The sequence below is a fragment of the Pristis pectinata genome, chromosome 5 (assembly GCF_009764475.1).
Source record: "Pristis pectinata isolate sPriPec2 chromosome 5, sPriPec2.1.pri, whole genome shotgun sequence".
Classification (NCBI taxonomy): domain Eukaryota; kingdom Metazoa; phylum Chordata; class Chondrichthyes; order Rhinopristiformes; family Pristidae; genus Pristis; species Pristis pectinata.
This window is the reverse complement of record NC_067409.1, coordinates 111,676,714-111,694,834: the sequence shown is the minus strand read 5'-3', so window position 1 is coordinate 111,694,834 and position 18,121 is coordinate 111,676,714. Positions and strand designations below refer to the sequence as shown.

The 18,121-nt window shown below is 39.1% G+C and overlaps 1 protein-coding gene across 1 annotated transcript in view; it reads right to left on the bottom strand.

The window, feature by feature from the left end:
- Positions 1–18,121, bottom strand: part of nek10 (NIMA-related kinase 10) — a 105,716-nt gene that overhangs the window by 39,833 nt on the left and 47,762 nt on the right. The window contains exons 15-22 of the mRNA XM_052016978.1: positions 16,201–16,278; positions 15,561–15,625; positions 13,058–13,160; positions 12,826–12,954; positions 12,600–12,737; positions 8,796–8,841; positions 7,885–8,006; positions 5,211–5,313 (exon numbers count right to left, since the gene is read on the bottom strand). Of these exons, the coding sequence (XP_051872938.1) occupies positions 5,211–5,313; positions 7,885–8,006; positions 8,796–8,841; positions 12,600–12,737; positions 12,826–12,954; positions 13,058–13,160; positions 15,561–15,625; positions 16,201–16,278 (784 nt within the window). The remainder of the gene's footprint in view (positions 1–5,210; positions 5,314–7,884; positions 8,007–8,795; positions 8,842–12,599; positions 12,738–12,825; positions 12,955–13,057; positions 13,161–15,560; positions 15,626–16,200; positions 16,279–18,121) is intronic.

Sequence of the window (18,121 nt, the reverse complement as noted above, 5' to 3'; positions counted from 1 at the left end):
GCGAGGTATTGCATTTTGGGAGATCAAACCAGGGTAGGACTCATACAGTGAATGGTAGGGCTCTGGGGAGTGTTATGGAACAGAGGCATCTAAGAGTGCAAGTGCATCAGTGTCACAGATAGATAGAGGTGTATAAGACCATGAGGGGCGTAGACAGGGTGAAAGCACACAGTCTTTTTCCCAGGGAGGGGTTGCTAAAAAGGGAGCACGCAAAGGGTGGTGCGTATTTGGAACGAGCTGCCAGAAATAGTGGTTGAGGCGGGCACATTAGCAACATTTAAAAGCCATCTAGATAAGTACATGGATAGGAGAGGTTTAGAGGGCTATGGGCCAAACATGGGCAGATGGGACTAGCTCGCTGGGCAACACAGTCAGCATGGACGAGTTGGGCCGAAGGGCCTGTTTCCATGCTGTATGATTCTATGGCTCCTGTTTTGTGACTACCACTTTCACTCAGAAGAATTATTTTATAATTTGTTACATTAAGAAAAATTCTATCTTTCTGCTATAAATGTAACATCACCATCCAGCTTTCCAAAAAAATGAAATTGTTGAAGCATTTTCTCACTAACTATCAAAATTAAAAAAAAAAATTTAAATGCCAGTTTAATGACTTACACCTAAAGATCTAACTGGATAAAATGCTCAAACAGAAAAGGTGACAAATGAGGATGTATTAAATGACTTAGTGGGCATAAAGGTGGATAGTTGAATGTATCCCAGGGTGCTGTGGGATGCAAGGAGAATGCTGGGGTTCTGATAATTTTTTTTAAATCTTTGCTAGCCCCAGGTGAGATGTCGGACAACTAGAGAATAGCAAATTTGATAGCTTTATTCAAGAATGGTAGCAGGGATAAGTCAGGTAATTACATGCCAGTGAGTCTCACATCAGTGGTAGGGAAGTTATTGGAAAAAAATTTCCAAGGTTCAGCATTAATCTGCATTTGGAAAGGCAGGGATTAATCAAAGATGGGCAGCATGGTTTTATTAGGGAGCAATCTGTCTGAACAATTTGACTGAGTTTTTTGAAGAAATAACATATATATAGGAAAGATGTTATTAAACTGGAAAGAGTGCAGAAAAGATTTACAAGGACGCTGCCAGGACTTGAGGGACTAAGTTGGGGCTGGACAGACTAGGATTTTATTCCTTAGAGCATAGGAGACTGAGAGGTGATCTTATAGAGGTGTATAAAATCATGAGGGGCATGGATAGCATGAATATACTCAGTCTTTTTCCATGGGTTGGGGAATCGAGAACTAGAGGGCATAGATTTAGAATGAGAGGGGAAAAATTTAAGACGATCTTGAAGGGCAACTTCTTTTTTACACAAAGGGTGGTATCTATATGGAATGAGCTGCCAGAGGAAGTGGTTGAGGCAGGTACAATAACAACTTTTAAAAGACAGTTGGACAGGTACATGGATTGGAAAGGTTTAGAAGGTTTAGAAGGTTATGGGCCAAATGCTGGCAAATGGGACTAATTTAGATGGGACACCTTGGTCAGTGTGGACCAGTTAGGCCAAAGGGCCTGTTTCCATGCTGTATGACTCTGTGACTCTATATTGGTGAGGACAGTTTTATTGACGTAATTTACATGGACTTTAGTAAGACCTTTGACAAGCTCATACATGGAAGGTCGGCACAACATCGTGGACCGAATGGACTGTCCAGTGCTGTACTGTTCTATGTTCTGTGGAAGGCTGGTCCAAAAAGTTAGAGTCTATGGGATCCAAAGGAAGTTGACAAATCGGATCCAAGCTGGCTTGGTAACAGGAGACAGACGGTGATGATGGAGCATTGTTTTTGTGACTGGAAGCCTGTGATCAGCAGTGTACCAAAGGGAACGGTGCTGGGACCCTTACTGTTTGTCATACACATTAACAACTTGGATAGAAATATGGGAGGTATGACCGGTAAGTTTGCAGATGATAAGGCAATTGGTGGTGGTGTTGATGATGGGGAGTATAGTATTAGGTTACAGAATGGTATTAACCAGCTGGTAAATTAGGCAGAGAAATGTCAGGTGAAATTTAGTCATAGAGACATACAGCATGGAAACAGGCTCTTCGGCCCAACTCGTCCATGCCGACTATGGTGCCCAGCGAGCTAGTCCCATCTGCCTGCGTTTAGCCCATAGCCCTCGAAACTTCTCCTATTCATGTACTTATCTGGATGGCTTTTAAGCGTTGCTCTTTCAAGTCACCCCTCAATCTCCTACATTCCAGGGAATAAAATCCTAGCCTACACAACATCTTCTTGTAACTCAGGCCCCCAAGTCCAGGCAACATCTTTTCTGTACTCTTTCTTGTTTAATAACTACTTTCCCATAACAGGGTGACTAAAACTGTACAAAATACTCCAAGTGAGGCCTCACCAACATCTTATATAACTGCAACATAACTTCCCAACGCCTACACTCAGTGCCCTGACCGATGAAGGCCAGCGTGCCAAACGCCTTCTTCACCACAATATCTATCTGTGATGTCGCTTTCAGCGAACTATGCACTTGCACTCCTAGGTCCCTCTGTTCCATAACACTCCCCAGGGCCCTACAATTCACTGTACAAGCCCTACTTTGGTTTGATCTCCCAAAATGCAATACCTCACATTTATCTGGATTGAAGGCCATTTGCCAGTCCTCAGCCCACATAACTAGCTGATTAAGATCCCCCTGTAATTTTTCATAACCTACACTATCTACAAGATCACCTGTATTAGTATCATCTGCAAGCTTACTCACCATGCCTTGTACATTCACATCCAAATCATTTATATAAATTACAATCAACAATTTAATCCCAATTAGTATGAAGCAATATATTTTGGGAGGTCCAGTAAAAGTAGGAGATCCACCATGAACGGTAGGGGCCTAGGAAGTGTTGAGGAACGGAGGGAGCTTGGCATACAAGTTCACACATCCCTGATGTGGCAGCACAGATAGTAGATAAAGTGCTGAAGAAGGTTTATCGGATACTGGCCTCCATTAGCTGGGGCATAGAATTAAAAAAAAGCATATTGATTATGGTACACCTTTATAAAAATTTGGTTAGACCACAGCTGGAGTACTGTGTGCAATTCTGGTCACTATACTACAGAAAGGACATGAATACACTTGAGACGGTGCAGAGGAGAGTCACCAGGACATTGCTTGGGGTGGAGTATTTCAGTTATAAGGATAGGCTGGGTTTGTTTTCCTTAGAGCAGAGAAAGCTGAGGGGAGATCTGATTAAGGTACAAAACGATGAGGGTTACAGACAGGAATCTTTTTCCTAAAACAGAGGCGTTAAAAACGAGAGGACATTGGTTTATAGTGAAGAGTAAGAGGGCTAGAGGCACCCAAGGAACATTTTTCCCCACCCAGAGCGTGGTTGCAAACTGGAACACACTACCTGAGATGGTACTCTCACAAAAGTAGCTGGAACCGCCGGGACTTAGAAGGCTGCAGACCAAGTGCTGGTAAATGGGATGAGAACAGATAGGAACTTGAAGTTTGGCATGAACCCGATGGGCCGAAAAGCCTGTTTCTGTGCTCTCTGACTCTCAATTTTATCCAGACCTACACTGCCATCTAGTGACAGGAGCAAGAAAACCAAAAAACAAAATATAACAGATGCTGGAAACGAGAAGACAAAAGAAAATGTAATGAATAATCACTGGGGAACTTAGCACCTGAGGAAAAAGGAGAAAGGTTAACATTTCACACCTACGATACTGCACCAGAACCAGAGCTGATTAAAGATTTACATGTTTGGAGAAGGAATGGGAGCAGGGATAAAAGATAAGATACCTTTATTAGTCACATGTACATTGAAACACACAGTGAAATGCATCTTTTGCGTAGAGTGTTCTGGGGGCAGCCCGCAAGTGTCGCCACGCTTCCAGCGCCAACGTAGCACGCCCACAACTTCCTAACCCGTACGTCTTTGGAATGTGGGAGGAAACCGGAGCACCCGGAGGAGACCCACGCAGACACGGGGAGAACGTACAAACTCCTTACAGACAGTGGCCGGAATTGAACCCGGGTCACTGGCGCTGTAAAGCATTACGCTAACCGCTACACTACTGTGCCTGCCCTCTACACTATTGAATACATAAACATGAAAGGAAAATAAAACAAAGTCACTATATGCAGAAAATCATTTGATTAAATGAGATATGTGATAATAGCACAAGATACAATGAAGTATTACCAAAAATTAAAGATTTATACAAGGCCTAGAAGATGGCCAAATAGTTGATGCAGACAGGAAGGGAAGCCAAGACAAAACTGATCACGCTCCAATGGCTAGGGAAGTCGAAGTTGACAGAGGTCTGATCACCATACAAGCCATGAACAGAGAATCCCAAACAATAACATACATTCCTAGTGGTTGTGGTACATCCAGCTTGCACTGATTTCATGGGGAAAAACTATTGTGATTTTTTGGAATCACATAAAAGGGATAAAGTGGGGGTAGGACAGAGAATTAAAGGGACAACCAACCAGGATGCCAGAATTGCATTAACAATATATTATTTTAAAAATCCTTGGAATCTGACATTATGGGTTGTTTGCAATTCATTGGCCATTTTAGTAGGCTAATAGGTAGTGGGTACATTACAATACATTACTTGAAGTGCAGTGACTATTAAGTACACAAAGAGCAATTGTGTTCTGCATAACAAGAACTCACAGACAATAAAATAGTGCAAAATATATGAAAACACTATAGATAATGATACTGTCAATGTTAGCAGAATTAAACACTAAAATGTGTGAAACCTGGACATCTGCTCCTTTAAGAGAAGGGCCAGGCATTCTTGCTTCTAAGTGGAGTGGTCTGAGGTGCATTTCACTCTCCATAATGGGAAGTTAAGTATATCAAAGTTTTGACGTATACATAAATAATTACACAGATACAACTGATTTTACTCAGGTGAATTATGATGTGCAGAAATTCAAACCCATTTTTATAATTACTTAGGGGGTAAGAATTTCACACATGGAAATTCTAATTGTTTAATATAAGATATTCTCTCCCTATGGAGACATATCCCATTACAGTATTCTAAAAAGCTAAGCCAGAAATATAACAGGGTTAAGGGTTTGAATGTCTCAAGTTATGTTAAAATAAATCCAAATTATATGTTTGGACTTTTCCCCAGTTACACTTAACAATCAATTTTGAAAGCACGGTTTGCAGAAATGTACTAATGCTATATACTTACTTATCGTTACCTTGTCTTGCTCACCCAGCATGATATTGTTAGGTGTAAGATCTCTGTGGACAATTCTTTTTTCTTTGTGCAAATAACGCAGTGCAAGGCATATCTAAAATCAATAGAGATGGAATGAAATTATTTCAGAAAACTACACTCCAAAAATTTAGTGCAAAGTTAAATGAAGATAAAAGATTATGGGATAAGAGTTCTTAAATAGGACACATTTAAGAATATATTATTCTGAAACAGTTTTTGAGTTAGAACTGCAAGAAAATGATTGATTGGACAGTGAGCAAAGAAACCTACATCATGATGCTGCATGCGTTTCACTGCATTGTTCTATCACTTAACAAAAATTTAGACACACCACAAACTGTTAAGACTTTGTTGCACAGTTAATTCTGAACTAGATAGTGCAAGTTGTATGTAATAAAGAATTTAAAAATATTGGAACACATCTCTTTATTGTCACATTAGTTATCAAGGCATACACATGACCATTAATATCAGGTTTATTGAGCTGGAACTTGTTGGGATATCCCAGCAGTTTCAAGTGGAACTATTGGTACTTCTCTGTCCTCAAGTTTGAAATTCCTATGCAAATACTAAAGTCCTATTTTGTTGGTGATTTCCCAACTGCGTTCTAATGTTGGACTTCTTATGATGCAGAGTGAAATTGTGGCAATTCATCACTACTTACACTGGGAATTTGCACGAGGTTGGACTAATGCACAAGCATTGAGACTGTTCACTTCAATGGAAAGGGTGGCTGCAACGGATCTAGGTCTGTACCCTACATCTGTGAGTTACTTAGGTAGTGTTAAATGTTCTTAAGAGTTTTGAGCACATTAATTATTTTTATTTTAATTATTTTATTGACTTTCAAATTTAACAAGTCATGAGTTTCATGGGCTATCTGAAACTCACCTGCAAAAGCAAGGCAATAACACAAGGACAATGAGGGAGTTGATTCAAACTCATAGAATCAATGCAATAAATATTCAGTCGTCAAAGCTGCTTTCTTCTTTACTAGTGGAAATAGATTTGTTCATGGCACCTTTGCTGAGCATTTATTTTCTACTCTTTGGAAATTCTCTAAATTAAATCAGCATGGGAGATTTCGATGGCTTAGATTGCAAAAGGGTAGCAATATGATTACTGTCAGCAGCAACCTGATGTTCAGAGGCCAGCATCTATATAGAGAGAGCAGCAGCAGAGAACAGCTTGCATGAGACTCTTCTGATGGCCTGAAATGTTAAGTCTGTTTCTCGTTCCACCAACACTGCCCAACTTGCTGAGTGTTTCCAGCATTTTCTGATTTTATTTCATATTTCCTGTATCTGCAGTTTCTGCTCTTCATTTTGTATTAAGGAAATGGACAGCTTTCTGGACACAAAAGGCATCTGAGATTATGGGGAGGGAGCACGAATGTGGTATTGCCATACAGGAGCAGGCATGATTGTATTGAATGCAGAACAGGTTCAAAGGGCCAAAAGGTCTATTCCTACTCCTATTTTCTCTATCTCTCTGTTTCTTTCAGCCGTGTTGTTTTAAGATAAGGTAAGGTATTTTATTAGTCGAATGTGCATCAAAACACATAGTGAAACACGTCTTTTGTGTAGAGTGTTCTGGGGCAGCCTGCAAGTGTCGCCACGCTTCCAGCGCCAACATAGCATGCCCACAACTTCCTAACCCGTACGTCTTTGGAATGTGGGAGGAAACCAGAGCACCCGGAGGAAACCCACACAGACACGGGGAGAACGTACAAACTCCTTACAGACAGAGGCAGGAATAGAACCCAGGTTGCTGGCGCTGTAATAGTGTTATGCTAACTGCTACACTACCGTGCCTGCTTTAATGTCAGCATGAGGTTTCTTTCTCCTGTTGCTCGAGAAGAGTATCTCTGACTGTGCATCAAGCTCTAGATGCACATCAGGTGAAACATCCTTAGCCCGTTGTTATAGTCTTTCTGTTGCTTCCAAATCCAAGCATTGCAAACTGCAGCTTTAGATTGGCCCTTTAAATACTACAATCAAGCCTGCCGCCATGCAATTTTCATCAAATCCAGAGGCAAATTTATGATGAATTGTTACTTAAAACAAAACATCACCTGGAAAAACTGCCTTGTCAGATACTTCCATCATCGACCCACACCTCCACCCTCTCTCCTACCCGAGAAACAGATTTCACAGTTAACATCAAGATTGATAAACTTTGGTCAAGGATGACTGATCTGACTCTGTTTCTTTTTCCTCAGGTGCTAAATAACTTGCTGAACATTTCCAGCCTTCTTTATTCATTGGTATGCATTGCAGATCTTGGGATGAATGAATAGTATATTCAACTTTTGTGCATTTAGGTTTAGTGCCTATGATATAGTGTCTTAAATCGGAGATAAAGTTATCAGTTCCATATTGATGTCAGTTGACTTGCAAAAACAATAAATGTCATACCCTCATTACCTCTAGTTGCCAGCACTGAAAATATTAGCATAAATCTAAACTCTATTAGAAACAGAAAAGCCATCAAAGATAAATGTTAGAAAGAATATATTAAATTCAATTTGCGAATTCATCACATCAGAGTAACAAATCAGTTTTGCCTCAGTAGGCTTCCAGTGTATCTTCCATTTCAGTGCCAAAATCCTTAACAATCTATAAAGTGCTTGAAATGTTCTTACTTGTATAAATATATTCCATATTCGTTCTTCTGTAAACTCTTGTTGTTTTTCCTTGAGGGAATTAAAGTGTTCACCTAGGGGTGCTCCTTCAATCAATTCCATTAGTATATACAGTCTATCATCTACAAAGAAGAGCAATGTTTATTAAGCACAAGGACTCAATTATTCTTATTTACCCTGCATTCATTTACTGGAAATATATCTTAATTTTTGTATTAAATATTTATGCATGGTTCTGGTGAGAAAATTGGCAAAACATACAAAATTAAAGAAAAGCATTATCCAAGGTTGATACATCTATGATAAATTATTTGACATATATGTGCCAGTCCAATGGAAGTATACAAGGAGCAAACAAATAATGACAACACACTCAGTGTTTATAGGAAGTGATGTGGCAGCATGTGTACAATACTAAGCAATCAAGTCTAATCTGCTAATTGTCACACGGTACAGTATCTCTGTATATTTTCTCCCTTCTGATGCAATATTAAGCCATGTAATATTTCATTTGATAATATTTGTTGCTCAGTATTATGAAAACTATTTCAATGCTTGTGTGAAAACCTGCCTCATGGTGCTTATATCAGCTGAAGGATCATACAAATGTCATTAAGACATTGTCATAGAGCTGCTTCATCACAGGACAAAAATGGGCATGCCACTAAAAACTGCATATTTTTGCAGTTTTACCAGGGCAGTCATCATCTTCAGTGAAAAATTACACCCATAAATGTAAATTATACAAAAGACAATTTACATACGTAGAAGCAAATAGGCTGTAGTTGAATTTATGGGGTTCAAATACATTATCAACTGATATTAATTCTTATTCTAAGAAATAAAGTTAATTTATTTAACTAAGTATATTCTAACGCCACTTTTTATTTCCATGTGTAAACTGTACTTACTTTCCACAAAAGTCTTGTAATATCTCACTACATTTGGATGATGGAGCTGCAAATAAAGAAATGTTGTGTGACAAGGTATTATGCTAAAAGTCATATCTGATCAGTTCTGTGCATTATTGTTCAATCAGTTATCGAAAACATTCCAAAAATATTATTCACTTCAATAATTTAAAATATGAGTGTCTCAAAGACATTTTATTCAAATAAATGCCAATCACTGTTTAATATAATCTGAAAGAATTTTTGCTACTGGTTTGATTGTTTATTTGGGTATTTTTTTTGTCAATTCTTCACAAAAAAGAACATAAGAAATAGAAGCATGTCCATACAGCCCTCTGGCAGATCATTCACCTCAGCACCACTTTCCTGCACTTACCTCATATCTTTCAATTCCCTTAATATCTGAAAAGTCGATCCACTTCAATATCATTTTTCTTTCGTCCCTTCTCTCTGCTGAGGGGTAATGACTCGAGTTCCTTTTTCACACTCTATTTCTTCCCAGGAAACTCTAAAGCTTGTTCTCTTTGTATTTCAAGACTCTGAGTTATGTAGTAATTGATTATGAACTTCAACTCTCACTCTCAGTTTTGCTGAAAGGCTCTTTAGCTGTCCAAACAGTAAAACCCAATGATACCAATGGCTTGCTCAATCAAGAGTCCCTCTGTGTGTCTCTAGTTACAATTGCATTACTGCTTGGGTTGCTGAGAAATATTCCAAGTAAGTGTAGCCCAGTAGTCTGCCTGGCATCCCATGAACAATCAAAATACCCAAATTAACAATCAAACCAATAGCAAAACAACCTTTCAGATTGTGTTTGAGGATAGATCCAGGCAATAGTCAGGAATGACTTGCTTCTAGTGATCACATTCTCTATTTGAATACCAAGTGAAAAGCAGTATTTTCGGTTGTGAAAAGATGCTGGTTTGTGATCACAAGCAAGGCCCCTATACTTGTGCCATCTATGATTCAAAATGCCTGTACAGCAAATCCCAGGGCACTTTCACCTTGTTTGAGAGTCTTTAGGGGAAAGCAAGTGAGCTATGAAAATCAAAAAAACTGCAGATGCTGGACATCAGAAGTAAAAATGGAAATTGCTGGAAAAACTCAGCATCTGTGTAAAGAAAAACAGTTAATATTTCAGTTCGAAGACCCTTCATCAGAACTCAGAAGAGAAAGCAAGTTATTCCAGGTAAAAGAGAAGGTGAGGGAAGGCAGTGGGTGGAATAAAGGGGAAGTCTGGGATGGTGAATTAAAATGGCTGGCAACTGGAAGCTTAGTGTCCTCCTGCAGGCTGACTATAGTGAGACGAGCAGCACTCCCTTATTTATCAACTAGAGCAAACAAAGTCTGCAAAACTGTTTCTGCTCTTAGTAAAAAATTTCACAATGACAATCTTTGCCAAAACTGCCACAAAACTGTCTAAAACTAGAGCTGCCAATACTGTACTTGAAAGATAAAGAACAGGTATTGGCAGTGCTTGTTTTAGGTGTGGATTATTGTGACCATGTCATACTGTGGCTGAGGTATATTTTGCCTCGCTGGTTCCCATAGGAATCACTCTGGGCTAAGTTTCAATTATTGTCATTTGGAGGGCTGTCTGCAGCCAGCATTGGTTGCTTCCAGCCACAAAATCCTGGTTCAATGTACCTCTTAGGTGACTCCAGAAAAAGTGGGTTCTGTAGTTGTTCAGCTCATGACTGGCTCAGGATCTGAACCTTGTAGATGGAACATAGAATACAGAAAAGTACAGCACAGGAACAGTCCTTTGGCCCACAATGTCTGTGCTGACCATGATACCAATTTAAAATAATCCAATCAGCCTGCACATGGTCCACATCCCTCTATCCCCCTTGTTTATTTTTCTGTCTAGATGGCTCTTAAATGTTGCTATTGTATCTGCTTCCACCACTTCCCCTGGCAGCATGTTTCAGGCACCTACCACTCTCTGTAAAAGAAAACTTTCCTCACAAATCTACCCCTCTCAAGTTTATCCTATGCCCTCTAGTATTTGACATTTTCACTCTGGGAACTAAGGCTATCTACCCTATCTATACCTCTCAGAATTTTATATACTTCTGTCAGGTTGCCCCTAAGCCTCCGACACTCTGGAGAAAACAATCCAAGTTTGTCCAACCTCTCTTTATAGCTACTACACTTCAATCCAGGCAATATCCTAGTGAACCTCTTCTGCACCCTCTCCAAAACCTCCATTTCCTACCTGTAATGCAGCAATCAGAACTGCACAAGATATTCTACATCACAGGAATACTTTTTCCAAGCCTTCTTAAACTGAAAAGTGTAATGAATGGATATCCCCCCGTCTGAACAATAATGGAGCCCAGTATACCAGCAAATGAATGCAAAAGAAAAGGAGGAAGCATTTACATGCCAAATGGATGATCCATCTGAGTCTTCTGCCAAGATTTCCATCATCAGAGGTGCAAGTGATCAACCAATTTGATTCATTGCACATGAACTAGCAAGAAATGGCTGAAAACCCAAGATAAAGAAAAGCTAATGCATCCCACCATTATCTTGAAGTGGTGAAGACCTGTACTCCTGAATTAGAAGTGCCTCCAGCCAAGAATCTGGTCAAAATAGAAGGGTAAATACAGACTGGCTAATTATAACAAACAGAGATTAACCGTTCTGCGTTCAATCACATTACCATCATTGGATATACCTCATCAAGGATACCTTGGCCATTCCCTTCACTCCTGTGGTTATATAAATACTGAGAAAGTTGTGGATCAGATATTCTATGGCAAGTGACTTACATTCTGGCTGTCTAAAGGCTTCCCAACACCTAAATAGCATTATTTCAGAGATGTAATGGCGAACTTTCCACTCACCTGGATGATTCAGTCTTACACATTTATGAGGTTCAGTACCATCCAGAACAAAGCTGTCTATTCGACAAATAGCATATCTACCACTTCCAACATTCTCTAACTCTACCAGTGCACCATGCTTCTGCAAGATGCACCAAGATCTTCAACAATCCTTCTCAAACTCCTGTCCTCTACCACCTAGAATGACAGGGACTGCAGGAATATGGACTCCTCAATGTTCATCATATCACATGCCATCCTGCCCTGGACATACATCCAGGTCATATATCCTGACCTAATATGGAACCATCCTCACCACAAAATCTACAGCAATTTAATAAGCTGTTAATCAATGTAGTTGATAATTAGAGTAGACAGCCAGCGCCTCTTTCCCAGGGCACCAATGCTCAATACAAGAGGGCATGGCTTTAAAGTAATGGGTGGGAAGTTCAAAGGAGATATTAGAGGAAAGTTTTTTTACCCAGAGAGTGGTTGGGGCATGGAATGCGCTGCCTGGGGTAGTGATGGAGGCAGGTACGTTGGTCAAGTTCATGAGATTGTTAGATAAGCATATGGAGGAATTTAAAATAGGGGGATATGTGGGAGGAAGGAGTTAGATAGTCTTAGGCATGGTTTAAAGGTTGGCACAACTCTGTGGGCCGAAGGGCCTGTATTGTGCTGTATCGTTCTATGGTCCTAAAAGTTGGCCTTGTCAACATCGTCCACTTCCCATTAAAAAGGGGATTTATATTTTAATAACATGAGAAAAAATTTGCCTTTCACTTCTACAATAACTTCTGCAATGTCCCTTATACCACTTGAAACTTCAGCGTAAATGAATTAAAATCTACAACAGGCACCTTTATGTAATGCAAATGCAATTCATTGAAAATAATAAGTTTCAATGTATTTCATATATGAAACAAGCACCAGGGTTTTTAATTTTTTAAAGCATTTAACGAAGAGAACATACCTGTTCTCTGATCACCGTTAACTCAGACACAATGATTTCTACACTGCTGTCACGGTCTTTTTTGTCCTTTCCAAAAGCTGGATTGTGCAAATTAACTTCTTTCATAGCAAGCAGGTTCTGCCCACTGTATTTCCGAACCTTTAAGTTCAAGAAGAGCTTTAAAATATACGTTTATGTTTCTGTTTCAGAAAGCTAATAAAATATTACAATAAAAAGAACAGCCTACCTTAAAAACGTTCCCAAATGCTCCACTTCCAAGGTAGTCTAAAATGGCATAATTCCCGATAAATTTTGTTGGAGCTTTATTTTGGTTAATTCCTTCAATATTTTCCGTGATTTGTTTTAGTTCATTAGCCTAGGCACAAAATTGCAAGTCAAGTTACACATTTTGTGGAACCTTGAAAAAATCCAAGTGTAATTCAGAAAATATCCAAATGTAATCTGAGTACTTCACTTACAGGTAAAGAGTTCATCTTATTTACTAGGCTTTCATATGCACATATATCACGTGCATAATGTCCGACATCAATGAACATCTCAAACATATCTGAAGGAAATAACCTGCATTAAAAAGAGTATCATATTAACGATAATCAAGCTTGAGAATTTCAGCAATCATAGGTGAACCAAACCCTATAAAGCAAAAAATCTGTTCTATCGAGATGGTGGGGGGGCTAGTCACCATATTTGGTCAAACATTTAAGACAACTTAATAGTTCCCATTTATCAGAAGATCTGATTTCTTAAACCAGAGGTCCAGATAAGGAAGCTTGGGAGAAGTAGTATTTGGGTACGATTGGAATCACAACCAAAAGTTGATCCATATTGAACGGAATTGTATATTTGGTTAAATTTCCAAAAACACAAATATTGAAACAACTACCGAAGTGCCAGAAAGTAGTAGCTAAAATAGCCCAGGTATTTTCATTACTTTTGTATTCCTAGAGGGTATCAATTGAAGTGGTAGACATTGGAAATACCTGAAACGCAGTCAAAATACATTGAAACATAGAAAGGTACAGCATGGGAACAAACCCCTTTGGCCCTTGATGTCAGATTAAACTAATTCCATATGCCTGTGCATGGTCTGTATCCTCCATTCCCTGCCTGTTCATGTGTCTGTTTAATTGCCTCTTAAACATTGCTATTGTATCTGCTTCCACCACCTCCCCTGGCAGCCCGTTCAGGCACCTGCCACTCTCTGTGTAAAAAAACCTGCCTCGCAAATCTCCTTTAAACTTCTCCCCTCTCACCTTAAACCTATACCTTCCAGTGTTTCACATTTCTACACTGGGAAAAAGAATCTGGCTACCTACCCTATCAACAAAACAATCCAAGTTTATCCAACCTCTCCTTATAGCTAATACACTCCAATCCACGCAATATCCTGGTGAACCTGTACCTTCTCCAAAGCCTCCACATTCTACTTGTAATGAAGTGACCAGAACTGCACACAAATATTCCAAATATTCAAAGTTTTTCCAGGTGCAGCATGACTTCCCAACTTTTACACTCAATGCCACGATTGACAAAGGAAAGCTTGACCTACACCACCCTATCCACTTGTGTTGCCACTTTCAGGGAGCTGTGGACTTGCAAGACCCCTCTGTACATCAATGATCATAAGTGTCCTGCCACTTAGTTTAGAACACAGACATACAATTTAGTGTATAGTATATTGAATAGTACAGCACAGGAACAGGCCCTTTGGCCCACGATGTTGTGCCAAATTAATTAAGCTAGTAATTAAATGCCAAACTAAACTAATCCCTTTGGCCTACACAATGTCCATATCCCTCCATTCTCTGCACATTCATGTGCCTATCTAAGAGCCTCTGAAATGCCTCTATTGTATCTGCCTCCATTGTATCTGCCTCCACCACCACCTCTGGCAATGTATTCCGGACACCCACCACGCTCTGTGTAAAAAAAACTTGCCCCGCACATCTCCTTTGAACTCACCCCTCTCACCTTAAATGCATGCCCCCTAGTATTAGACAATTCAACCCAGGAAGAAAAGATACTGGCTGTCTGCTCTATCTATGTGTCTCATAATCTTATAAATTTCTATCAAGTCTCCCCTCAGCCTCCTTTATTGTATACTTTCCTCTTGCATTTGACTTCAGACCCGTCTGGATTAAACTCCACCCATATTTTCAATCAATTGATAAAAGATACACAATTTTCAAAATTTGTGAAGTTCATGTCAGCTGGTTTGGTTCAACGAGAGGAGGATCGTATGTACAGAAATGAACAAAACTATTTCCTCCTTTGGGTGCCGAGACTTATTCCCAAGGGCAACCAGGAATTGGCAATTCCTGCTGATCTTGCTACTGTGGGCCAAATTCCCTGAGTATGCCTGAAAGAACTTGTGTATGGGACAGTGGAGGAGTGAGAGAGATGGTGGGGACATTGAGGGATAGAATAGAAAATAATTCAGGACCGCCACTTGATAATCATTGGTTGGACAATAACTTTTTTGAACAATAATGGACATGATTGGTAACATTCAAAAAGATGAGTATCAATTGTGTGTATGTAAATAACTTAAATATCACAATTAATGATACTACAGATTTTTAAAATTATAATTTATAACTTAAAAGCATGAGTTAGTGGAATGGTTTAATTTTTCCCACTTAAAGAGAGAATCAGGACTGTTGCTGCAGATCTTCTCACAGATTACCCAGAAGAGGATTAACACAAATTACTTATCCTGACTTTTTAAAACATGATTGACGGCTTTCATCATTTTTTGAAAAGTCATTATTGCCAAGCTTCTGACTTGAGTTCTATTGTTATTGTGAAGTATCAAGAGATACAGAGCACTTTGTTGCAGAACTGAAAACTAGAGATTAAAACTAAACAGTGTTTTATCTTTATTGATATGCACAAGGTGTACTGAAATTTTAGTATGATTAAGAGTAAAAGCAATGAACTTATTACATTTGAATATAATACCTTTTGAACAGTTGTCTATTCCTTTCCATGCTGAAGAGAAAACGCAAAGCTCTAAATGCATAACACTGTAATGAAGTTGCAAAAATTAAGTATATATGTACTACTGAAACTCAGACATTCTGTAACACACAAAGTGCATTGCACAAGTCAATAAGAGTGTGATTAAAAACTGCTGTAACAAGTCAACAAAAGCCAAAAATATTTTGAATATAGAGAGAAATCAAAATACATTTCCCAGAAATGTCATTCTGGTAATAGTTACACATTACTAAAACCACAATTAGGCTTAATTCCTAATGCAATTGTACAAAGGAGTTAAAACACTGAACATAATTAGAAATATTTTGCAGCAATCCATTTTTATTTTAATCTGGAAAGTTTATTTTAAACAATTGAAGCAGACATACTTCAACAGCATGACTACCTAAGATACCATGCAGCTCAGAAACCCAGTGTAATTCATTGCTCTGGTTAAAAGCCAGTAAATGAAATGAAGACATTGATTATTCATAATTTAACAAAGCAGTACTCTATCAATGTCTAAAATGTTTGTTTAAGCCATACACTTAAAGTTACCTCCTGCTAATAGCTTTTCTAATAATCAAAAGCATACCACTTCAGAAAAAAAGATCAAAGTTACCTGCAAAATATCTACTTTTGGAGCATTTCTTTGTTTGCTTGGTAGAATTAACTTTCCTATCACATAAATGCCATTCCCCTGCAAAAAGAATTTAAAAAGAAAGCTGTGACATTGTTTCCAGACGTTAAGTAGTATATTCCCGAGGTTCTACATCTGAGACTGTAAGAAACAGGAGGAATTGGGTAATTGACTTCCCGAGCCTATTCTGCTGCTCAATAAGATCATGAATGATCCAATCTTAGCCTCAACACCACTTTCCCACCCTCTCCCCCAACCCCTCAACTCCTTTGTAGTTCAAATATCCACTAATATATCTAATGACTCCACTTTCACAACACTCTGGGTAGAGAGTTCCAAAATATCACGACAACGCGAGAGAAGAAATTCCTCCTTGAGTCCATCTTAAATGGGTGGCCCCTTATTCTGAAACTATCCCCCTTGGTTCTAGATATCCCTACTAGGAGAAATATCTTCTCAGCATCCATCGTGCTAATCAGCCTGCCACATCCCACCTCTCCCCCCACACCCCCCAGAACCCAAGCCAATCTCTGGTAAGAGTTAGTCAGTGCCCTGTAAAGTTGCATCAAACTTCCCTACTTTTATACTTGATGTATTTTGCAATAAAGACCAATATTCCATTAGCCGTCTTAATTACATGCTGTGGCAACATGCCAATCCTTTGATTCTTATGCACCAGAAACTCACGTGCCTTTGTACCTCACACAAAATGCTGGAGCTCACTCCAGCATCTGCAGTCTCTAGTGTGTCCCTTTGTACCACATTTTATAGTGTCTCTCCACTTAAACAATTTATTTCATTTTTCCTTCCAAAGTGGATAACCTCACATTTTTCCCACATTATATACAAGTTACCAACTTTTTGCCAATTCATTTGCCAATTCTATCTACATCCCTCTGCAGGTTCTTTGTATCCTCCTCACAATTTGCTAACTTATTTGCCTTTGTATTATAAGAAAATTTGATTATACTACACTCATTCCCTTCATCCATGTCATTGTTCAAATCTTCAGAATGAACTTTCCCAGTGGTAAATATTTCAAGCTTGATTTGTATTCCATTAGATTGGAAACCAGTGAATGTAACAGGGAAAGCAGGAAACTACAGACCAGTTAGCTTAACACTTGCACTAGGGGAAATCGTAGAAGTGATTATTAAAGGTGTTATAAGTAATGCACTCACAAAAATTCAAGTCTATAAGACATAAGGCCAAGTCAACATGGCTTTCACATTTGACCAATTTGTTTGAGTAACATGTGGTCCCAAGTGATCAATGTCATCCTGACCTGTGACTATCCTCTGCACTATCAACAACACTACCAGTTTGCGTTTCATCTGCAAATTTATCAATCATACCTCATACATTCATATGAAATTGTTAATATATACAACCAACAGCAAGGGTCCTGGCACTGATCTCTATGGTACACCACTGGTCACAGGCTTCCAATCACAAAAATAACCCTCCACCATCACCCTCTGCCTCCTATCACCAACCTAATTTTGGATCCAAATTGCCAACCTGTCCTGGAGTTCATGGGCTCCTAACCTTTTGGGACCTTGTCAATCATTTTACTGAAGTCCACGTAGACTACATCAACCAAATTGCCCTCCTCAATACATTGTTACCTCGTTGAAAAATTAAGTTAAGTTGGTCAGATAGATCTCCTCCCAACAAAATTACGTTAATGACCTTTCATTAATCCCTGTCTTTCCCAGTGTAGATTAATCCTGTCCCGTAGGGTTTTCTCTAATACCCACTAACATTTGACTCACAGGCCTCTTATTACCTGTCTTATTCCTGCTGTCCTTCTTGAATAAAAGTACTACATTTGCTGTCCTCCAGTTGTCTGGAACGTTACCTGTGCCAGTGAAGATGTAAAAGTCTCTAGCAGGACCCCAGT